Raw genomic sequence first — 25,030 nt, forward strand, 5'->3', positions numbered from 1 at the left:
CTGTCTGTCCGCAATCAACGTTGATGCCCCTCCGAAAGATAGACTACTTCGTATAATTATAATTCCGACAAAAGTAAGTTTTCCGCAACGGATAAAGAGATAAAGTGTTCTTCCTGACTGATCAATTTGTCGAATTCCCGAGTTCTGCCATGCTCCAACCTGTGTCGATCCTTTATACTAAGAGTCTGCAAGGTATTCCAAAAGTGAAAGGTGGAAGTTCCCTTACACTTTCATACCTGAGTGTTGTTTTACGTCTGGAGAAAATGCAGGGAAAGGACAGGTGCATCTCTCAAAGAATTGTTACATCTTGAGTTATTTGCTATTTTATCATGAAATATTGGCCTTTCAAGCAGGATTTTTTTTAATTAAAAAAAGAAACATGTGAATCCATCGGACAATGGCCTAATAAAATATCACCATATAGAATACATTTAGTTTGGCCTTTCACTTTGAAAACCACGGTATTTAATGTTTGAAAACGCAACACCTTTTCATTTGCGCAAAGAAACTATGGTGTCAACTACGTTGTAACCACCTGCTTAAAGGGTAATTGTGGTTTGTGGTCCTCAACTGCCTATTTAAAGATACAGATCAACATGACTTTATAACATTTTAGAAACAGGTTTGGGTGGTCTGAAATATTTTGGTAGACACCCTTCTATATGCTCCCGGTTTTCAAAATTAGACACTGGAGCATATGAAGTGCACAGGCAGTATAGACCTTGGGAATAGTGCTTCAATTGGAGCCTATATTGCGGGGGCTTTTGAATCTGGGCCTATAGGCATGTGTGCGTAAGATAGGTCTTTCACGTAGATCATCTGTCAAAGTATTCAATATTCTTGTCTTTAATGGACTTGTAAATACATATTTTATTTATTCACCCAGTTATTTAAGTTGATGGGACCTCTGCATCGATGACCTTTCCTCTCCAGCGACTGAAGAGTAGAGGCTTGGTTTTAAGAGCGATTGGTATACTCAATTGAACTAATATTCATTTTGTAATAATAATTATGTTTCATAATATCCAGTATATACTTTATATTATTAATAACTATACGAATAAACAATATTTTACAGTGATATGATGCCACAGTCATATGATTTCTTGTCTAAAAGTGTATTCTAACGGCGGTTATTGTTTTTCATTAAAGATGATGTTGGTATGGAGTTATGCTAACATTTCATGGAGAAATTCGTCTTCATTCATTTGTTGATTCACACCACACATTTTTACAAAATTGATAGCACAATTCTAAGCTGTGTGTGTGTGTGTGTGTTTATTCAAATATTATACACACTGTTAGAAAAGGGTTCTATATAGAACCTTCAGGGGTGCCATATATGAAACGATCAATACAACCCTTTTTGCTTCAATCTAGAACCTTTTTTCCTAAGAGTTCGTGACAATTTTATGTAACATGGAGGAATAACATAAACACATATAAGTGTCATAATTAATATACCTAACAAAATAACTTATATAACATGTTTTATTAATAAACTTTAATGCAAATGTAACTACAATATGCTAGCTATTTATTTCTTTTGAAAATGTCTCAGGAAGCTCCCTATTTCATCTCTCAAGACCTCCGGTGCGCACGAACTGAAATTCTGAAAGAAAAAACGAGAAACGAATATATATATATATTTAAGAAAACATAGTATACACGTAGGCCTACATCATATTTATAGGCACCCCTCTCATTAGACTACATTTAAACCCCCCAAAAGTAAACCTAGGGGATATTTACCTCACCTGAAAGAAAGTCGTCCAGCTGTTTAAAGTAGTTCTTCACCTTGTCTCCCATTGGACAGTCAGGAAGCAGACATGTTTTTGACCTGAAAAAATTGTAAACATAACAAACAACTTGAATATGAATTTCCTTGTGAATAATATTAATGACATGAATTACACGGATACTATGGTTAATAAAGTAATAGCCTCCAGTGTAATGCAATGAACAAATACAACAACATCACCAAGAACGTCCACATTCCGAATAGGTCATATGTTGTCGAGCAAGAAGGTCTTGGAGCTCCCTGGGTTTGATGGTATTCCATTTCACAAGTGTCAGGTTCTGTTGGAAGAGCTCACCGGCCAGTTAAAACATGAAGCTCAGTGTGCAAAGCTTTTTTACCATCTGTAATGAAAATCACACCACGTAAAACCAATTAATTTGAAGACTAACACTGAAGTTATTATAGCCACGCATGATCTTCATATTGGCTGTTAAGCGTCACCTATAGTGAACGCGTTGATTGTATATCCATTATCCATGCCGCCTCTTGGATACAGCTGGGTCTCCCCTTGACCACACACAAAACACCAAAGTCATAACCCACTTCTATAATTTATCTAATTAAAACGTGATTTTAAACTATAACCTAACCTTTACCATACTTCTAACCAGACTTCTATGCCTTACCCTATCCTTAAATTAAAACCGAAAAATGCATTTTTGTTTTCATGTTTTTTTACGATAGCCAATTTTGACTTTGTGTTTGTGGTAACTAGTGGAAACCCCATAAATTCGTCCACGTTCGACAACGAAACTTTTTACATGCCACTGCATTTCGTCATCTATCCCAATAGGTGCTGACAAAACCGGCTCTGCTCGTGCATCCGCGTGCGCATGTTGATTTTGTCTATCCCCACCAGATGCATGTTAAAATACCAAAATCAATTTATAGCCAACTATATTGAACAAAATATAAATATTCAGCTCTATTTAGTCTCAGAAAATGCTAATTAGCATCAAAGTAGACATGATGCAACACTACAAATCCCTGCAAGCTCTTGCATGTCATCTCTAGCTGACACCTTTGCTAACAGGTATTGTGTCAATTTAGGAAAAAGACAGTTCACAGAATTGTGCATTTAAAGACACTTTGTCAATTCATTCATTACTATATTTTAGCTAACATTAGATAGTTAATCCAGAGACTCTTACCTTTGCCTCCATACATCCGTCTCATCCAGATCATGATGGCATTTGTTCTTCTTTATGATAGCGACATTAGCAGCTAATTACCTCTGGATTTTTGTGTGTGTGTGTGTGTGTGTGTGTGTGTGGGGGGGGGGGGGGGGGGGTTAAATACAGGCGAATATATTGATAAAAGTCACCTTGTGAAAGAGATTTGTAAAACATGACGCCACGGTAAGCCTACACGAAATACACCCCTTATTTTAAAATACAGGATCGGTGTCCCTAAACCGGGACGACTTTTGCTAACATGCGCCAATGTGACTAGAATGACGAGTAATCAACAGCCAACTTTACAGGACATAGACATTTTATATGGGCAGAATGCTTCAATTCTTGTTAATCTAACTGCGGTGTCCAAGTTACAGTAGCTATTACAGTGAAAAAATACCATGTTACTGTTTGAGTAGAGCGCAAAACAAAAAAACACGTATCACGGCAACTGGTTTGATACATTCACCTCTGAAGGTAGATGATGTACTTACATTCAGTAATCTTGCTCTGATTTGTCATCCTGAGGGTCCCAGAGATAAAATGTAGCAACATTTTGTTTGATAATATACATTTTTATATTCAAATGTAGCAACTGGGTTCTACAGTTTGAGCCCCTGCTGTCTCGTCATACATTCATTTCACATTTCCACAAACTTCAAAGAGTTTCCTTTCAAATGGTATCAAGAATGGTCATATTCTTGCTTCAGGTCCTGAGCTACAGGCAGTTCGATTTGGGCATGTCATTTTAGGAGGAAATTGGAAAAAAAGGTCCGATCCTTAAGTGTTTCTAAGATCCCCTATGGGAAAAATGAATGATGGAAAAAGTATTATAACCATTTCTCTGTTTGACTGCTAGGTTTTATGGGTATTATGACTGTGTAATGTACACAAATGTATTATGAAGAAAGCAAATTGTATAATAAACACAAAATGCATTGTGATGGAAATCGTGCAATTACGAGTAAGTAATTTGTGTCTATTTCACAATAAGCTGTGATAGTGTATTGGGCCTAGACAGAGCACGTTTTTGGTGGTTACAGTCCTGTTCCACATCTTTATATTCATTTATCCATGTACGCAAATACACCTAGTGTATATTTGCAAATTAAGCACATACAATTCTTTATTTTAATCAAAGCATTTTAAAAGCACCTGATATACTAACTAAATGTATATATGAGTGCAAGAATCAAGTACAAGAGAAACATTTAACATTATTTGTCTGTGTGCTATAATTCAGTCAATATCTGAAGGAAAATAAAAAATCTAATAGTTTGGAGTATCTTCATCCATTGTACAGCTGTAACTTTTATTATAATCGTTTTTTCAACCTAACAATTTGGATGACCGGCCTGAGACGGCGCACACCTTTTAAAACCCGCACCGCCAGGGGATGACCCCACCGAGTGGCACCATCAATTCACAAATGACACGCTGAAATAGCTGCTATATATACCTTCAGGGTGGAGAATTAATGGCCCTGCTCGAAAAGCCCCTGTATGAACAATAACATGTCAACCAAAGAACACAGATAAGGAAGAATTCCTTTATTTTGGCACCAAAGCTCAAAGCCCGCCACTTAAATCCATAGAACCCTCTCGTGGAGCGAGCAGTTGCGGACTGTACAGTAGCAATAACGTTCAGCGGTAAACCCCTTGCCATCAATTTGGACCTTTCAGGGGCCAAGCCCACAGATTCCAAATCTCTGGCTGCAGTTGCCAGACCTGCCCCGTGCGCCCAGGGGCAAAAATCTGATATCAACGTTGGAGGGGACAATTACATTACATTTTCTCAAGAGCAATTCCTAAGGGGGACACCAAAAGTAGTGCTGTAACACAGCCTACGTTGTAATATGTTAAATGTATTTTGAGGAACCATAATTACTACTACTGAATAATTGATAGATACAGTAGTTAACTAAAAGGTTGTCCCAACTTGTTAAAATGTTTAAATCATTATAATACTACTACTAATAATAGTTATAGCAGTGTTCCTTATCAGTCCAGTATGTATGAAGGTATTTGTATATTACAACCAGCAATACAAAGGCCAGTAGGTGGCAATGGTACTGTACACTGTGTATGGGTGCAGTTTTCGTAAATACAATGAACATGGTGTGATCTCATCTAAAAGACTCTCCATTGAGAACCATCACAAAGTTGGTCTCCGTATTGAATTGACCTTATTATTTAACTTTTTCTGAATCATTTATATAGTCATTAAATATGTGCCACTGGCCTGAGTCTACTACAATAGCTTTACAAGAACAAAAAGCTCAAAATAAGTACAGTTCTAAAAGCGAAAGAACTACTTCAATGAATAACTCAAATATCCTTAAAAAATAGGTGTTTATTGTTCAGTCAGTGTCTCAACTCTTCAAACAGCAGCTATGGACAAGTATGTCACACTAAGTATGCAATTTCAAATGAAATAACATCAAATATATAATTAGTAAGTGCACTGTCATGTACTAAAAACTGAAAACTACTAAACAAAAGATCAAATATCATACTATACACCAGGGGTTCTCAAACAGGGTTCCGTGGACCCATAGGGGTCCCTGGTGTAATTGCAAGGGGTCCGTGAAATAAAAAAGTGTAATGAACCTATTCAGCAAAAGGATTTCAGTAACTTTACATATAATATAGAGGGGGTGGAGGTCCCTGAGGACCACTCAAAACCTTGCCCGCTTTGCTCAAAATATGCAGGGGTTCCAGTACCTGAAAAAGGTTGAGAACCACTGCTATACACACTACTGAACAAAAGAACGGAACATATGCTTGCGGGTTTCAATGGATGCAACAAATTGCTGGCAGATATTTCCTTCAAGACCATCCAGCCTGCCTTTATGTACATTACAGACAACTACGCCGTTCAGTTTCTCTTGGCCCATGTTAGCCCGTAGCCAAGTCTTTAACCGGCGGAGTGCACTGAAACTCCTCTCAGCCTCACATGAAGACACTGGCACCACAAACAAAATTCTGATCAGCACCTCAACTTGGTCAAACAACGAGTAAGTAATTTGTGTCTATTTCACAATAAGCTGTGATGGTGTATTGGGACTAGACAGAGCACGTTTTTGGTGGTTACAGTCCTGTTCCACATCTTTATATTCATGCACCTCCACTGGAAGCCTCCTGAGGACCTCTGCTGCCTCTCCACTGCTGCTACAGGGGTATTTGTTGCAAAAGAGAAGCAGCTGCACTGAAAGAGAATCTATGTTCAGCTCAGAGTACTGATCTAGAGACTCATCCAACTCCGCCGTGAGAAGCGCTCTTTCCAACTTTTGCAGGACGTTTAGACTGTCCTGGTCAAAACGGTCGCCAAACTGAATCTCCACACCATCCAACACTTAAAAAAATTCTGCCCTATAGTGATCCACTGCTTCTATTATTCTATTATGAATCATTCCAATAACATTTTATTCATGAGTATAATTTTAATAAAGCTCATCCTTTCTTCTTCAATTATTAAAAAAATATATACACAGTCCTTACCATATGGATTTGGACGTCTTGGGTTGATAAGAGTCCCCCAGAGGTGCCTGTCCTCCATTGCAGATACAATCTCCTCCTCCTCCAGTCTGGTGTTGCTCTTTAGCTCGTCCAAGTATGTATTCTCTGGCCTTCCCGTTCTGCTGACACCATGTTGTGGTTGCCAGATGATTAGTTCACTAAAGTTGTTGTTTTTAGTTAGGCTATGGAATACATTTCCCAGTATTTCATGTACCCTAACCGTCCACCAGAGGGAAGCACTATTTAACATTTTAGTGTGAATCCCACTAAAGTGTAACGCTCTAAATCAAAACATCACTTTGGACATTGGTTAAATAAGAAGCAGTGACACAACACAAACATAATGGAAAGTGGTAAAACATTTATTTCAAGAAAATAACATATAATAATACTATTGTGATAAATTTTTTACATATTTATTTATTTATTCGTTCCCTCTTCACAGTAATCAACATGCAAAATAGATAGGCTACAGAATGAAATAAAGCTAGAAAATGAAAAAACATGTTCTTATAAGTTAAAACGAACAATGGTGACCCTGGCCCGTGACCCCAAACTCAAGAGTTGTGAAATGCAAGAAATACATTTCCATTACACATTTGTACAAGAAACACCCACAGGTGACAAATATAAGCACCCCCAAATTATTATTATTTTGCCTTTCCCTAACCTTAACCCAAACATTAACCTCAGTCAAACTATACCTACATTTAAACTTAACCCTCGTTCCTAAACCTAAACTCAATTAATTTTACCGCTACGACTGCCGGTCTAATAGCCACCACCTATTTTTATACATTGGGACGAACTTCAGCATTGTTTTTAATGACTGCTGAAAAGCGAATGACTTTGACCTGTTTGGTTTTTGCCTTGTTGTCCTGCCACAGGTACTCTGGAGACAACACCTTGCTGGGCTTATTGTCGAGCAGGTACCTGTTGAGGTGGCTCTCCTCCTGCCAGGCAGCCTCGATGGAATTCCCTGCATCCTCCTCAAACCGGGTCCGACATACCTTTGTTAGTGTGTACACATCTTCCACGAACCCTCCGATCATAGCCCCGCCATAGTAGTAGTCTCCCTCATCCATGGGGATGTAGGCAGCCGAGGCTGGACGCCGTTCGTACGGGAAGCGGTCACGCGACTGCTCGTAGTAGCCTGGGTGTATCACAGCAACCAGCCTTCCAAGAGACTCGGACCCCCAGCGAGCGTGGAACTTGCTGTCTACGTCCAGACAGAAGATGTAGTCGGCCTCCCTTCTGATCTGACGTTCGATGGTGGTCTGGATGAACTCCATCCTCCGGGCTGATATCTCCTGCCAGCGGTTTGAACCCGGGACCTGGATCACAATCAAATGTCTCCCCTGAGACAGGTTCACTGAAGGAACATCGTGGGGACGATCAGTGAAAACATAGTAGCGCACGTGGAAGCCGACCATGAAGTGCTTCTCTGCTGTCTCCAGAAAATCTTGGAGAAATCTGACGTATCTGTCAGTATTTAAAGGCATACACATCATAAGGATTAACAAGTGCCTTGCTTAAGGACACAACAGCAGTAGGTCGCAACTGAGATTTTGATGTCATCACACCTCTAACTGATGGGGTGGCAGGTAACCTAGAGGTTAAGATTGTTGGGCCAGTAACCTAAAGATCACTGGTTCAAATCCCTGAACCAAGCCAAGGTGGAAACATCTGCTGTTCTGTCCTTGAGCAAAGCAGTTAACCCCCAACATCAACTGCTCCTCCGCACCTCTCTGATTCAGAGTGGTTGGGTTAAATGTGTAAGACATTTTGGTTGAATGCATTCAGTTGTGCAATTGACTAGGTATCCCCTTAACTGCATCATCATTCTCATAGGATAATATACCACTTTCTAACCAGGATACCGTCTAGATAATTACATGAAGTAGAACAATTATTTACGTGTTCCAAGGCATGAATCATGACAGCGTCATAACATTTTATTACCTGCCATGTTACATCAGGTACTTATGTCCTTATAGTTGCATTGTTGAAAAAGTATTGATAGTTCAACTTCCCTTTTGAATATTTGTCAAAAGTTGTACTCACTTTCCAACGGCAAACACGGTGGTTGCTATGGTGAGGTTCATGGGCTTGTAGATCTTGTCGATTAGCACAGGGTCAAAGGTGCCTTCCCAGACGATGGGTGCCAACCACGGGGTCACTGACACCACATCAGTACGTCTAGAGAAACAGAACAAAGATCTTGCCTGACTGTGTTGTACTGACCAGAGCCATGTTATGATCTCAATACTTCTATGGTACTGGCAATTAAAGAACCTTGAAACAAGCTGTGGTGTATTAGGCTACACCTCCCCACACTGATGTATCAGACACTAATGTCAGTTGTGGCCTCCTAATATATCAAAGCTCCCCACACTGATGTGTCAGACACTTACAGTACGTCAGCTAATATGACTTTAATGCCCAAGATATTAAAGTGACATTCGATGAGCAGGTGTTTAGTGAGTCCTCCAGACCAAAGACAGTGGACCAATGAACAGCAGGCAGCAGCTAGAAGGTATTTGGGCAACATTTCAAAATATCATTACGGTTAAAATCTGTTTGAATTGGTGATTGCCACTGGAAAGTTGGTGGACTCTTATTTCCTCCTCATATTATAGGCCTAAGTTCTGTGAATCCACTTTTTATTGGCCTATGCTATTGGTTGCATTTAAGTTCATGTTTAATTTGCTTTATTGATCTCAGTATGTAAATGACAGTAGCTTATCATTTTGATCATTTGGGTGATATAAAAATATATAATTTTAATGTTTCCAGTCATGGAAAAATGCCCTGGCAGCCAAATCTGTCAGGGAAACTACTATGATAGAACATTCAGATTTTTCTGCCTGACTGTGGCGCTCTTTACCCAAATTGTTAGGAATTTCTTGTGATCACAACAAAAATAATTATTTTGCTCAAATAGAGATAATTAAATTGTGTTTTCTTTGAAAAGATGGGCCTGGCTGAGAATATAACATTCCGTTTTCTGACCGGGTGTGGTGCTGTTTACCACAATTTTATGGATTATCTTGTGACAGAACAAAACTACTATAATCCTAACATCATAACTTTAAAACTACCATATTACCTTTTAAAAGTAAAAAGTACCATGACTTGTGGGGGGAAATTCTCAGTTTCTCAACTAACCTGCTGCCCTTCTGGTCCTCATCAATTGTAATTTCTCTGTTGGAATCCATAAAACCATAAAATAACGTTCCCCTTAATACATTCCAAGCCACAAACCAAACCCTGTTAGTAGGAATCAGACAATACTGGGACTTTCATTTCACACTATAGCGACATTGGGCTGTAATAGATTGACAGAACTTGATCTTACCTGTTGAGACTTTCAGAGAAGAAGCTGAAGTAGACATACCTTTGGGGAAGCAGGAGAGAATCAGTTCAAGTCTGTCATGAAAACATTAATGGTCTTTTTACACGAACAAAATGTGTTGCCGGCGCAGCCTTTCTTAGACATCAGATTTTCAACTTTTGTTTTAAACGTAATTTATACCCTTACACAAGTACACCACGTAAGGACGTAATTAGCTTGGCAAAATGGGAACACTGCATAGTTGCGTGGAGTTACACATTACCGGGCCACATACATTTGCATATCTTATTGTGTAGGGTGTAAATTAGGCTTTATACTATTCTTACATTACCTTGGATGTGGTGTGGCCAAAACCACATTCATGCAGCGTGTGTGTGTTCAGCTATTAACATACTGTTAATCCCATAGTATGTAGTAGTATATACAAGTAGGCAAGATATTTAAAGTATACAGGAAATGTTCAATTCAACCATACTGCACATAATGTTGCACACTTAAAATGCAATGATTCACAAGTGTGTAGACATTTTTAAAGGGTTAATTTTTTGTTGTTGATAATACAACAAAAATGCTGTACTGATATTAATTGCATGTAGCTTCAGAGAGCCATTGTCTTTATTCAGTACCACTCAGAGAGGGGTATGTGGTGTTGAAGTGTACCAAGATACCTAGTTATTATATTGAATAGTTTGATTAAATCTTGAGAAGTTCAACGACTGTTTAGTTAGTGCTTCCCTCAACCCTGCAACATAACCTGTTAAATCATTGTGTTACCTTTGTTTTCCTTTTTGACGAGGCTGAAAAGAAAGCCTCAGTCATTCAGTTTGCACTGAATATTGTGGAGGAGGGGAAAGAATTGTGGCGTTCACACGTGTGGGAATTCCATATTTTTCCACTTAACCCAAACTAAGAACCTGTTTGTACCTGTTCTTGTTTATACATGCATGGGTGGAGTAGTATGGCAGCTTGCCTTTTGGCAGTAGTCGGCACGGTCTGGGATTCACAGAGTGGCAAAATATTGAACGGTGACTGACATTTAACTGTGTGTTGGCCATGTATAACCCCTGGGTAAGAGGGAGATTCGCCATGTGGCTGTGGTTTAAGTTTGTAAATTGCTAAGTTTGAGATATATTTTTTTTTAATGGCATCTTGAGAATTTAAATGACTGTTTATTGCTTCCCTCGGACTAGGCCACATTTAGACACCTTTCTAATTATTAAATGTATTACTTAGACAGGGTCTAAGGGGATTCCATAGCGACAGCGTGCCAGATAAGTCATGACCCAATGACTGTACCTGCCTGCAGCATGTGTCCCCCCCGTCTGACGCTACATCCAAAATTGGTTAACGGCTATGAAGTTTTATATGCTACACCCCCTCCCCAGATCAAAATCGAATATCGTTTGCAATGTTTTGTTCGGACTTGGTAGACAAACAGGTGTGTGAAATATAGACAGGTGTGAGAACACAACCTGGAATTGATTTGGGTTTTGGGTGTAGGATCTAAATACTAGATTTAATAGTTTCTTGTTCGTTGTTCGGCGACGCAAACAGAAATTCTCACCTTACAAAAAAACACCTGATTTCACATGTGGAAAATGACACGATTTCACATGTGATATGTCCACATGATTTACACATGTGAAATTGTATTTCACCCGTGAAATTTTACGTGACATCATGTTAAACTATGTGGTTTTGGAACACCACATATGATATTTCACGCGATCACATAGCATTTCACATGTGGATTCAAATGTTCACATGATGCCCTGCAAACAAAAAGTCGATAATGTCCCCTGAACATCACGAAATAGCCGCAGTGTTTCCCACTTACATATTTGACATACATGATTACATTGTGTATGTTTATTTATACATTCGTTATTATTCAACCTGTCCCATCTGGAATTGGAACTCACAACCTCTTGGTTCACGGCATTCCGATCTTCCTTCTAAGCCACCATGTCTGTGTCGATTACTGATTTTAATCTAACTCTCAGATGTGGAATTGCATTTTCACATGTGAAAAATGTTCAGATATTTTCACGTGTAGTTTCATTGTGTCACATGTTGCATCCCCATGTCACATTTATGTGTAGTTATATGTTATCACATGTTGCTTTTACATGTTGTCAAAAGTTATCACATTAACTTGAACACATGTCAAATTAATTAGGTTTTTCCCATAAGGATCCAATCGGAACCGTCTACCGATTTATAGATGTATCTTCGGACGTGGGAAATCTGCTGCTAGCAGGTACAGTCATTGGACCATGACTTATCTCGCATGCTGTCGCTATTGAATCCCCTTAGAACCCATCTTATTTATTTTGGTAGGGGGGTAGGTCAGATTTAATATTGCAGATAGATTGAAGCTTCCATCAATGTAATTGTCTGCATCATTTCCATTCCCCCATTATATGTTTTTGTGTGTGTGTATATATATATATGTGTGTATACACACACACACACACACACACACACACACACACACACACACACACACACACACACACACACACACACACACACACACACACACACACAGTACCAGTCAAAAGTTTGGACACACCTAGTCATTCAAGTGTTTTTCTTTATTTTTACTAATTTCTACATTGTAGCGTAATAGTGAAGACATCAAAACTCTGAAATAACACATATGGAATCATGTAGTAACCAAAGAAGTGTTAAACAAATCAAAATATAGTTTAGATTATTCAAAGTAGCCACCCTTTGTCTTGATGACAGCTTTGCACACTCTTGGCATTTTCTCAACCAGCTTCATGAGGTAGTCACCTGGAATGCTTTTCCAATAGTCTTTAAGGAGTTCCCACATATGCTGAGCACTTGTTGGCTGCTTTTCCTTCACTCTGTGGTCCAACTCGTCCCAAACCATCTCAATTGAGTTGAGGTCAGGTAATTGTGGAGGCAAGGTCATCAGATGCAGCACTCCACCACTCTCCTTTTTGGTCAAATAGCCCTTACACAGCCTGGAGGTGTGTTTTGGGTTATTAACGTGTTGGAAACAAATCATAGTCCCACTAAGCGCTAACCAGATGGATTGGCGAATCACTGCATAATGCTGTCGTAGCCATGCTGGTTAAGTGTGACTTGAATTCTAAATAAATTACAGATTGTGTCACCATCAAATCACCATCACACCTCCTCCTCCATGCTTCACGGTGGGAACCACACAATGCGGAAATCATACGTTCACCTACTCTTCATCTCACAAAGACACGGCGGTTGAACCAAAAATTTCAAATTTGGACTCATCAGACCAAATTACAGAAATCCACCAAGTCTAATGTGCATTCCTCGTGTTTCTTGGCCCAAGCAAGTCTCTTCATATAATTGGTGTCCTTTAGTAGTGGTTTCTTTGCAGCAATTCAACCATGAAGGCCTGCTTCACGCAGTCTCCTCTGAACTGTTAATGTTGCGATGTGTCTGTTACTTGAACTCTGAAACATTTATTTGGGCTGTAATCTGAGGCGCAGTTAACTGTAATGAACTTATCCTCTGCAGCAGAGGTAACTCTGGGTCTTCCTTTCCTGTGGCAGTCCTCATGAGTCAGTTTCATCATAGCCATAAGAGTGTGCAAAGCCGTCATTAAGGCAAATGGTGGCTACTTTGAAAAATATCAGATATATTTTGATTTGTTAAACACTTTTTTTTGGTTATTACATGATTCCACGTGTTATTTCATAGTTTTGATGTCTTCACTATTATTCTACAATGTAGAAAATACTAAAATTAAAGAAAAACCCTGGAATGATTAGGTGAGTCCAAACCTTTGACTGTACTGTATGTAAACACCTTACTCTGCGTATCTTAATAGGTGTAAGGTCATACTCGAAGTAAGCATGTGCCTAATAAAACACCTGGTTTTCTGAGCAATCTTTCAAAAGATTAGGACATTTAATCAGCGTTCCAGCGGTGTACTGTATTTATCTGCATATGTGGCAGCAATGTTTGCGCAAACCTCCCTCTTATGTGAGAGTGAAGTGAGTTTGGAAAAACTGAAAGTATGCATCTTTAGAAGTAGTTTTCACACATAAAGTTTGTATGTCCGAACTCAAAATCAAATAGTCTTCCAAAAAAATGATTTGGTCACTGTCGTAGCATTTATTTTGATTGGCGATTTTCTGCACTTATCAAAAGGCCCATCAGTAGCATGATTTTAGATGTATCCATCTGAGTAGGATTATTAGGAATATTGTTCTTCTTGCAAAGCATGTAAACGTTTTAATCGATCTATTATATTAATGACTATCCACAGTAATCGTATTATTGTGTGCATGTAACCGTGTTCGATGAGAGAAGTGAAAAATGATTTGTTAGTTGTTCATTTTCTCAACCTAAAGGCACAGCCTGCAGTAGATTAGAGCCAATGTCTTATATAGTTATTACTCCAACCACGTGAAAGTCACAAACTGACACATTTTCGTCAAAAACAACTTGATATTGAAGGAGTGCCTTTGATTTGATGGCCTTCACATGTGCAGTTCGGCACAAGACGACTGATGTCGTGTTTCTGAGCGAGAGCTTAGCTAGCCAACATCGCTATGACATCACCTTAAAGCGTGATTGGGGATTTCTGTTGCAGAAGCAGTTTGTGCCCATCTTACTGTCGTTAGTATTGTTGTTTCTGACTCATTAACATGTTGTGAAGTGTGCCTTGTAAGAGGCTAAGTTAAATGTGTATAGGGGATAGAATGGAGTTCCAGCAAGTTTCAAACCTTTAATGGTTGAGTATTTGCCATGTCATTTGGTCTGTTTTACACTGTAGTCACTGCCAGTTTGGAAGAGTTTAAGACCAACATTTTGTATTTTATGACTTTCCCTTCTAGAGGCTTAACAAAAGCTTCCAAACTGGAATTCAATGATATTCTGAAATATGTAAACACATTTGCTAGCAGCCAACTTGCTTGCACCAATCTTATGCAATTACATTAAAATACAAAACTCCATCTCCCCTTAAAGTAATTAATTCATTACAATTACCAGAAGAGGATTACAATAACCAACTGTACTGTTGTTTTACAATAACTTACTGGCAGCCAGTTGTGTGTAACTGTAAAATCAATGATAAAAATGATTAGAGTAACATTTGGAAACTGTAAAATACAGTATGGAGACATACTGTACCATCTTATATGGTAACTTACAGGCAACTGGCTGCCTGTAAGTCACCATAAAAAAAACCAACAGGAAATGGTTTACAGTGTACAGTCTCTTATTATTATTGATCCTTTTTCACACTTTAGTTCAAATTTTCCTTGCGTCAAGGTGTTTTCGTTTACAAGCCTCCCTGAACAGTTCTTCATTGTGGGCCAGCAAGGAACAATACTGTATCTGTCTTTGTTGGGGGGTGAAGGTATTGGCTAGTCTAAGCATTGTTAGTGTTCCTGCCAGTCATAGAGCTATAAATATACTTACCTCACTTTGTTGATGTGCAGTGTATCACTGAGTATCTTACCACCTCACTCACTGAACTTGCAGCTTAACAACTGTAAGAGCAGACGCGTTTCCAATGCATTAACTAATTAGCATAATTCAGTTGAATTGTATTGGTTTCTTAAATGTACTGAACTTAAATATAAAAGCAACATGCAACAATTTCAAAGATTTTACTGGGTTACAGTTCATATAACAGTCACAAGCATTTTGCTACAACTGCCATAACATCTGCTAAATATGTGAACAATAACATTTGATTAGAAGGAAATCAGTCAATTGAAATAAACTCTTTAGGTCCTAATCTTTGGATTTCACATTACCGGACAGGGGTGTAGTATGGGGACAATTTCACGCCATATGTATTGAATTTAAAATAAAATAAATTGTAAACATAAAATCAAGTTGAAAATGTTAACATATTTTTGTGGAAGGGTGAAATAATTGATATTGAAAAAAACAATTGAAATCTTTTCAGTTAAACTTTCACAACAACCAATCCAATTTAACCCATTTTGCCTATGCTCTTGCCTGCATTTACTACCTTTTGGTTACGCTACTCATATCTTTGCTTTCGATGTCTGTTTCTTTGCTTTCATTGGCAGTTTTTTGGATTGTGAGTTTTGTCTTTCTTTTTCGTGAAGGGTTTAGAGCGAGGGGAAGACAATGAGTCTAACTTGCCTACCAGCTGGTCAAATTACAATTTTCATATGTCCTCACAGGCGATGGGGAGGCACATTATGGAGAGGCTCCTTTACAGATTGCAGTAAGCCATGCAACGCCTTCCGCCTGCTCTGGATCTTGATTACTTACAGTTTGTCTGCACCAATGAGAATATATATATATCAGCTCACTAGCAAATTAAGTAGACTTGCAGGGTCTCTCCAAACTGTGAGGCCTAGTCAATGCTGAAATGGAAGAAAGATGTGCCCCATGAATTTTTGTTGTTGATGGTGAAATGGGACGTCCTAAACTGATTGTCAGAACAGCACCTTCGACAGCTGATTGAAATGGATCTGCCTGTACCTTACATTGCCAAGCTGCTCGGCATCTCAACACAAACTGTCCAACGCAGAATGCAGGAATACGGAATCGCGTGAGGGGAACATACAGACGAGGAGCTGGACAATCTGGTGGCCACATTCAAGACAAGTTCACCACAATTAGTATGGTGAGAGGACATCTGAAAGCACTGGGTCACCAAGTCCAGTGGATGCAATTGTGGGACTCAATGCATCATGTCGATGCTGCAGGAAAGAATGACACGACTTGGAGGTGTTGTCAGATGAACATACTCGGTCCTCTTTCCCTCGTACACGTGGACACCAACCACAAGTTGATCAGGTAAGCTTAGACCCCCTTCAGCTTAGGGGTACACATTTAGTCCTATAACTCATAGCCCATTCAATGCTGCCTCTGTATATTTCACTGCATGATGGCTGTATAGATTTGGCAAGTATATAAAACTGTCTAAAACGGTCTTTCAACAGATTTTGTGACAGACTGCTTCTCAAGAAAGGTAACCGATTGATCTCCCATGGTGTTTGAAGTTGGTCATGTTTGATTGACTCAACGTGGATAATCCAATGCTTGCTATTCATAATGGGTTTGAATTATACAACAGCACAGCTGTTTTTGTATACATGTGTTTATTTTTTTGTAATACCCAATATTCTATAGATCATGTATCTCGGTGCAGCAACTAACAACAAGCATCAACTGCCCTTGGTTTCTTCCTGGAGTCTGTAGAAAAACATGACTTTCCATTAACCTTTCTGGGACCGGGGGCAGTATTGAGTAGTTTGGATGAATATGGTGCCCTATGTCAACTGCCTTTTACTCAAGTCCAGAAGCTAGGATATGCATATGCATGGTAGTATTGGATAGAAAACACTCTAAAGTTTCCAAAACTGTTAAAATAATGTCTGAGTATAACAGAACTGATATGGCAAGGAAAATCCATCCAGGAAATGCTATTATTTTGAAATGGCTGTTTTCCATTGAAAGCCTATCCACCATACAAAGACTTATGACTCAGTTCACGATCCCTATGGCTTCCACTACATGTGGCCAGTCTTTAGGCATAGTTTCAGGCTTTTACTCTGAAAAATTAGGGAGAAACACCACCTTCAATGAGTGGACAGTGGAAATTTCCAGAGATTAGCCTGCGCCTGACCGGGAGTGTGCCTTTCTTGTTTTTCTTTTCTATTGACGAATCTATTGTCCGGTTGAAATATGAACGATTATTTATGACAAAAACAACCTGAGGATTGATTATAAACATCGTTTGACATGTTTCTACAAACTTTTATGGTACTTTTTAGATTTTTCGTCTGCCTGCTGTGACCGCGCTTTGTGCCAATGGATTACTGAACAAAACGCACCAACAAAACTGAGGTTTTTGGACATAAAGAGGGACTTTATCTGTCACGTTCCTGACCTGTTTTCCTTTGTTTTGTATTCATTTTAGTTGGTCAGGGCGTGAGTTGGGTGGGTTTGTCTATGTTTGTATTTCTATGTGGGGTTTTGTGTTCGGCCTGGTATGATTCTCAATTAGAGACAGGTGTGTATTGTTTGTCTCTAATTGAGAGTCATACAAAGGCAGCCAGGGTTTCACTGGTGTTTTGTGGGTGTTTGTTCCTGTGTCCTCACAGGACAGTTGAAGGTTAGTCACGTTTGTTGTTTTGTAGTTTGTAGTGTCTTGTTTGCTGTTTGTTCATTAAAAGATGGCTTATTTCCCTCAATCCGCATCTTGGTCCTATCCATGCTCCTCCTCGTTAAAGGGGGAGAACAACATTGACTGCCTTTACAGAAACACCCACCACAACAGGACCAAGCGGATTGAGGAGAGAGAACAAGAACTAAAGCAATGGAGAGAAGAGGAATGGAGTTGGGAGCAAATTTTCAATGGAGAAGGACCCTGGGCTAAGGTGGGAGAGAATCGCCGCTCTCGGGAGGAGAAGAAGGCAGCCACAGCCCAGGAGCGCAGGTATGAGGGTACGCGGCTAGCACGGAAGCCCGAGAGGCTCACCCAAAAATTTCTTGGGGGGGGGCTAAAGGGGAGTGTGGCGAAGCCGGGTTGGATACCTGAGCCAACTCCCCGGGCTTGCCGTGGAGTAAGAGGGCGTTGTACTGGTCAGACACCGTGTTATGCGGTGAAGCGCACGGTGTCCCCAGTACGCGTGCTTAGCCCAGTGCGGGCTATTCCACCTTGCCGCACTGGGAGGGCTAGGTTGGGCATCGAGCCGGATGCCATGAAGCCGGCCCAACGTATCTGGCCTCCAGTACGTCTCCTCGGGCCGGCGTACATGGCACCAGCCTTACAGGTGGTGTCCCCGGTTCGCCTGCATAGCCCAGTGCGGGCTATTCCACCTCGCCGCACTGGCAGGGCTACGGGGTCCATTCAACCTGGTAAGGTTGGGGAGGCTCGGTGCTCAAGAGCACGTGTCCTCCTTCACGGTCCGGTATATCCGGCGCCACCTTCCCACCCCAGCTCAGTACCACCAGTGCCTACACCACGCACCAGGCTTCCAGTGCATCTCCAGAGCCCTGTTCCTCTTCCACGTACTCTCCCTATGGTGCGTGTCTCCAGCCCGGTGCCTCCAGTTCCGGCACCACGCACCAAGCCTCCTGTGCGTCTCCAGAGCCCTGGACGCACTGTTCCTTCTCCCCGCACTCGCCCTGAGGTGCGTGCCCTCAGCCCGGTACCTCCAGTTCCGGTACCACGCACCAGGCCTAGAGTGCGCCACGAGAGTCCAGTGTGCCCTGTTCCTGTTCCCCGCACTCGCCCTGAGGTGCGTGCCCTCAGCCCGGTACCTCCAGTTCCGGTACCACGCACCAGGCCTATAGTGCGTCTCAGCCGGCCAGAGTCTGCCGTCTGCCCAGCGGTGCCTGAACGGCCCGTCTGCCCAGCTCCGTCTGAGCCATCTGTCTGCCCAGCGCCGTCTGAGCCATCTGTCTGCCCAGCGCCGTCTGAGCCATCTGTCTGCCCAGCGCCGTCTGAGCCATCTGTCTGCCCAGCGCCGTCTGAGCCATCTGTCTGCCCAGCGCCGTCTGAGCTATCTGTCTGCCCAGCGCCATCTGAGTCATCCGTCTGCCACGAGCCATTAGAGCCGCCCGTCTGTCCCGAGCCAGTAGAGCCGTCCGTCAGTCAGGAGCCGCTAGAGCCGTCCGTCAGTCAGGAGCTGCCAGAGACGCCCGCCAGTCAGGAGCTGCCAGAGACGCCCGCCAGTCAGGAACCGCCAGAGCCGCCACCGTGGACAGACGCCCACCCAGACCCTCCCCTAGACTTTGTGCTGGTGCGCCCGGAGTTCGCACCTTAAGGGGGGGGTTCTGTCACGTTCCTGACCTGTTTTCCTTTGTTTTGTATTCATTTTAGTTGGTCAGGGCGTGAGTTGGGTGGGTTTGTCTATGTTTGTATTTCTATGTGGGGTTTTGTGTTCGGCCTGGTATGATTCTCAATTAGAGACAGGTGTGTATTGTTTGTCTCTAATTGAGAGTCATACAAAGGCAGCCAGGGTTTCACTGGTGTTTTGTGGGTGTTTGTTCCTGTGTCCTCACAGGACAGTTGAAGGTTAGTCACGTTTGTTGTTTTGTAGTTTGTAGTGTCTTGTTTGCTGTTTGTTCATTAAAAGATGGCTTATTTCCCTCAATCCGCATCTTGGTCCTATCCATGCTCCTCCTCGTTAAAGGGGGAGAACAACATTGACTGCCTTTACATTATCGAACAAAACAAACATTTATTGTGTAACATGGAGTCTTGTGAGTGCAAGCATCTGAAGATCATCAAAGGTAAGTGATACGTTTTGTTGAATTGCGACTCCATTTTGTCTCTGAACTGACATTTTGCCTGTTTGATTGACGTAACTGCACTGTTTGCATTCAACCATATTCCCAGTCACCTTGCCGTGGTTAAAAGCGGTGGTTTGCGCTTTCAGTTTTGTGCGAATGCTGTTATCTGTCCACAGTTTTTGATTTGGGTAGGAATAGTCACAGAGGGAACAACATCCACTATACACTTCCTGATGAACTCAGTCACTGTGTCAGTGTATACGTCAATGTTATTCTCAGAGGTAACCCGGAACATATCCCAGTCCGCATGATCAAATATATCTTGAAGCATGGATTTTGATTGTTTAGACCAGCATTGAATAGACCTTAGCACGGGTACTTCCTGTTTGAGTTTCTGCCTATAAGACGGGTGAAGGATAATGGAGTCGTGATATGATTTGCCGAAGGAAGACGGGGGAGGGCCTTGTCCGCCTTTCTTCTTCCTATGGGGTTCTTTATTCCTGTCTGCACGATGTACTGAAAATCCAGCTGTCTGTATGGAAGGGGACAGTATATCCGGAGAGAGAGCCATGATTCCATGTAACAGAGTATGTTACAGTCCCTGATGTCTCTCTAGAATGAGAACCTTGCCTTGTGCTCATCTACTTTATTGTCCAGGGACTGAACATTAGCGAGTAAGGTACTCGACACAGTGGATGATGTGCACGCCTCCTGCGTCAGACTAGAAGTACACTCCGAATGCCTCTTCTACGCCGTCGGCATCTTGGAGCAGCCTCTGGGATAAGTTCAATTGCCTTGTGGGCTACGAACAAAGGATCCAATATGGGGAAGTCCTATTTCTGGTTGGAATGCTGGTGAGTTGCCACCGCTCTGATATCCTTATGTTATTTCCAGCTGTATGTAATGACAAAAAAAAAACTTACTGTGTTAATAATGTAAGAAATAACACACACAAAAAAACTGCAAAGTTGCTTACGAGCTAGAAGCAGAGCTGCCCTGTCTACCGGCGCCATCTTAACACGAATGAGCGCCATTTTAACATTAATAAAAGTTAAAATACGTAATTTAAAAACGTCTATATTTGGGCCAAATAAAGGCAGGTCTGGACCACACCAAGAAAAGACATCCAGAGGCTTTGGTGTTGGTCCATGCTTACTGAGGTGTAGCCTACAGTGTTGCCTGAAATGACATTTTATGCATGGCCATCTACTTTGTAAGCCTACCGTTTGTAAAACATAAAAAAAATAAGATGTCTGGAAAGGACCAAAAAAAAGACGTTCAAAAGATGTTGGCTCGTGCTTACTGGGTTGTAGCTTACCATGTCAGCCCATGTCAGCCCACAATGGAATTTTATGAATGCCGATCCACGCGGTAGGCCCACCATTTGTAAAACAGGCGGTTGCATTGGATTTATTAGTCCTGATTCCTGTGACATATCAATTTGGCTATTTAAGCTTTGAATATCAGCTACCGGACTTTATCATTAGTTATCATGAGCCTATTTGCAATGTGTTTACACTGCGGGAATGTCACGTTCCTGACCTATTTCTGTTAGTTTGTTGTATGTGTTAGTTGGTCAGGACGTGAGTTTGGGTGGGCATTCTATGTTTTCTGTTTCTATGTGGGTTTAGGGTTGCCTGGGATGGCTCTTAATTAGAGGCAGGTGTTTGGCGTTCCTCTAATTGAGAGTCATATTTAGGTAGGTTGTTTCACAGTGTTCGTTGTGGGTGGTTGTCTCCTGTGTCAGTGTTTGTCGCACCATACGGGACTGTTCGGTTTGTTTTTGTACATCGTCATTTTGTGTAGTCTATTTTCCCTGTTCGTGCGTTCTTCGTGTTTAATGTAAGTTCGTCGTCCAGGTCTGTCTACTCCGTTTGTTGTTTTGTTAGTTATAGTGAAGTTCGTGTTTTTTCGTCTTGTCTTTAAATAAATTATGTGTTCACAACCCGCTGCGCCTTGGTTCCATCACTACTCCTCCTTTTCGGTTGAAGAGGAGGAGGACTACCGTTACAGAACCACCCACCGATCCAGAACCAAGCAGCATGAGTTCGAGCAGCGGCCAAGAAATCAGGACTCATGGACTTGGGAGGAAGTATTGGAGGGAAAAGGTCCTTGGGCGCACATTGGGGAATATCGCCGCGCTCGTGAGGAGATGGAAGCAGCGCGAGCCCAGGAGCGATGGTATGAGGAGGCAGCAAAGAGATGTGGCTGGAAACCGGTGAATCAAGCCCAAAACTGCAGATATGAGGGGACGTGTCTAGCACGGAAGCCCGTGAGTACTACCCAAAAATTTCTTGGGGGGGGGGCTAAGAGGTAGTGGGCCAAGGGCAGGTAGGAGACCTGCGCCCACTTACCAGGCTAACCGTGGAGAGCGGGAGTACGGGCAGACACCGTGTTACGCAGTAGAGCGCACGGTGTCTCCTGTACGTGTGCATAGCCCAGTGCGGGTTATTCCACCTCCCCGCACTGGTAGGGCTAGATTGAGCATTGTGCCATGAAGCCGGCTCTACATATCTGGCCACCAGTACGTCTCCTTGGGCCGGCTTACATGGTACCAGCTTTACGCATGGTGTCCCCGGTTCGCCTACATAGCCCGGTGCGGGTTATTCCACCTCTCCGCACTGGGTGGGCGACGGGGAGCATTCAACCAGGTAAGGTTGGGCAGGCTCGGTGCTCAAGGGAGCCAGTACGCTTGCACGGTCCGGTATTTCCGGCACTACCTTCCCGCCCGAGCCCAGTACCACCAGTGCCTACACCACGCACCAGGCTTCCAGTGCGTTTCCAGAGCCCTGTTCCTCCTCCACGCACTCTCTCTATGGTGCGTGTCTCCAGTCCGGTGCCTCCAGTTCCGGCACCACGCACTAAGCCACCTGTGCGTCTCCAGAGCCCTGTACACACTGTTCCTTCTCCCAGTACTCGTCCTGATGTGCGTGCACTCAGCCCGGTGCCACCAGTGCCGGTATCACGCACCAGGCATATAGTACGCTTTGAGAGTCCAGTGTGCCCTGTCCCTGCTCCCCGCACTAGGCTGGAAGTGCGTGTCTCCAGTCCGGTGCCTCCAGTTCCGGCACCACGCACCAGGCCTACAGTGCGTCTCAGCCGGCCAGAGTCTGCCGTCTGCCCAACGGCGCCTGAACTGTCCGTCTGCCAAGCGCCGCATGAACTGCCCGTCTGTATTGAGCCTGCAAAGCCGCCCGTCTGCCATGAGCCTACAGAGCCTTCCGCCAGACAGGAGCAGCCAAAGCCTTCCGCCAGACAGGATCAGTCTGAGCCATCCGTCTCCGCAGCGCCATCTGAGCCATCCGTCTCCGCAGCGCCATCTGAGCCATCCGTCTCCGCAGCGCCATCTGAGCCATCCGTCTCCTCAGCGCCATCTGAGCCATCCGTCTCCCCAGCGCCGTCTGAGCCATCCGTCTCCCCAGCGCCGTCTGAGCCGCCCGTCTGTCCCGAGCCGTCAGAGCCGTTAGTCAGTCAGGAGCCGCTAGAGCCATTCGTCAGTCAGGATCTGCCAGAGCCGCCAACCAGACAGGATCTGCCAGAGCCGCCAACCAGACAGGATCTGCCAGGGCCACCAACCAGACAGGATCTGCCAGAGCCGTCAACCAGACAGGATCTGCCAGAGCCGCCAACCAGACAGGATTTGCCAGAGCCGCCAACCAGACAGGATCTGCCAGAGCCGTCAGCCAGCCATGAGCGTCCAGAGCCGTCAGCCAGCCATGAGCGTCCAGAGCCGTCAGCCAGCCATGAGCGTCCAGAGCCGTCAGCCAGTCATGAGCTGTCGCTCAGCCCAGAGCGGCTATTTATCCAGAACTGCCCCTCAGTCCAGAGCTGTTTCTCTGTCCGGAGCTGCCTTTCAGTCCGGAGTTGCCCATCTATCCTGAGCTACCTCTCTATCCTGAGCTATCCCTCTGTCCTGAGCTATCCCTCTGTCCTGAGCTATCCCTCTATCCCGGTGCTGCCCCTTGTCTCGATGTTACCCAAAAGATTAAGTGGGTGTAATATGAGGGTGGTCATTTGTAGGGGGAGATGTAAGCTGGGATTGACTATGGTGGGGTGGGGACCTCGCCCTGAGCCTGAGCCACCACCGTGGTCAGATGCCCACCCAGACCCTCCCCTAGACTTTGTGCTGGTGCGCCCGGAGTTCGCACCTTAAGGGGGGGGTTATGTCACGTTCCTGACCTATTTCTGTTAGTTTGTTGTATGTGTTAGTTGGTCAGGACGTGAGTTTGGGTGGGCATTCTATGTTTTCTGTTTCTATGTTGGTTTAAGGGTTGCCTGGTATGGCTCTTAATTAGAGGCAGGTGTTTGGCGTTCCTCTAATTGAGAGTCATATTTAGGTAGGTTGTTTCACAGTGTTCGTTGTGGGTGGTTGTCTCCTGTGTCAGTGTTTGTCACACCATACGGGACTGTTCGGTTTGTTTTGTACATCGTCATTTTGTGTAGTCTATTTTTCCCTGTTCGTGCGTTCTTCGTGTTTAATGTAAGTTCGTCGTCCAGGTCTGTCTACTCCGTTTGTTGTTTTGTTAGTTTATAGTGAAGTTCGTGTTTTTGTCTTTTCTTTAAATAAATTATGTCAACTCAAGACGCTGTATTTTTTTTAATCCCTGCTCTTCCTCTTCGGATGAAGAGGAGGAGGAAAACCGTTACAGGGAAATGCAGAAGTATTTTTTGCCAAGATCAGCTTGTCCATAATTGATAGAAACAAACTTGAAACCGGTGATCATGACAATGGGGTAAAACTCCTGAACAACAGTTGTGATTGTCCATTTAACTTTGACCTGTACTGTTTTCAGGATATGTTGTTTGTTAACATAACAGCACATTGTTGTTGTTGATTGGGAGCCATTAAGGTTAGGCTATTTTATTGGAGAAACCTGCATGAAAAAAAGTGTTTGCCTCATTAAATTGACATATATTTTATCTCCAACCA

At 42.7% G+C, this 25,030-nt stretch overlaps 1 protein-coding gene across 2 annotated transcripts in view; it reads right to left on the minus strand.

Moving 5' to 3' along the window:
- Positions 1–6,894: 6,894 nt before the first annotated feature.
- LOC129828229 (globoside alpha-1,3-N-acetylgalactosaminyltransferase 1-like) overlaps positions 6,895–25,030 on the minus strand; it is a 40,370-nt gene continuing 22,234 nt past the window's right edge. For both annotated transcript variants that reach the window (XM_055889467.1, XM_055889466.1), the window contains exons 2-4: positions 9,853–9,891; positions 8,559–8,693; positions 6,895–7,976 (exon numbers count right to left, since the gene is read on the minus strand). In XM_055889467.1, coding sequence (XP_055745442.1) covers positions 7,286–7,976; positions 8,559–8,693; positions 9,853–9,891 — 865 coding nt within the window. In that variant the 3' untranslated portion in view covers positions 6,895–7,285. The remainder of the gene's footprint in view (positions 7,977–8,558; positions 8,694–9,852; positions 9,892–25,030) is intronic.

The sequence above is a fragment of the Salvelinus fontinalis genome, chromosome 2 (genome assembly GCF_029448725.1).
Source record: "Salvelinus fontinalis isolate EN_2023a chromosome 2, ASM2944872v1, whole genome shotgun sequence".
Taxonomy (NCBI): Eukaryota; Metazoa; Chordata; class Actinopteri; order Salmoniformes; family Salmonidae; genus Salvelinus; species Salvelinus fontinalis.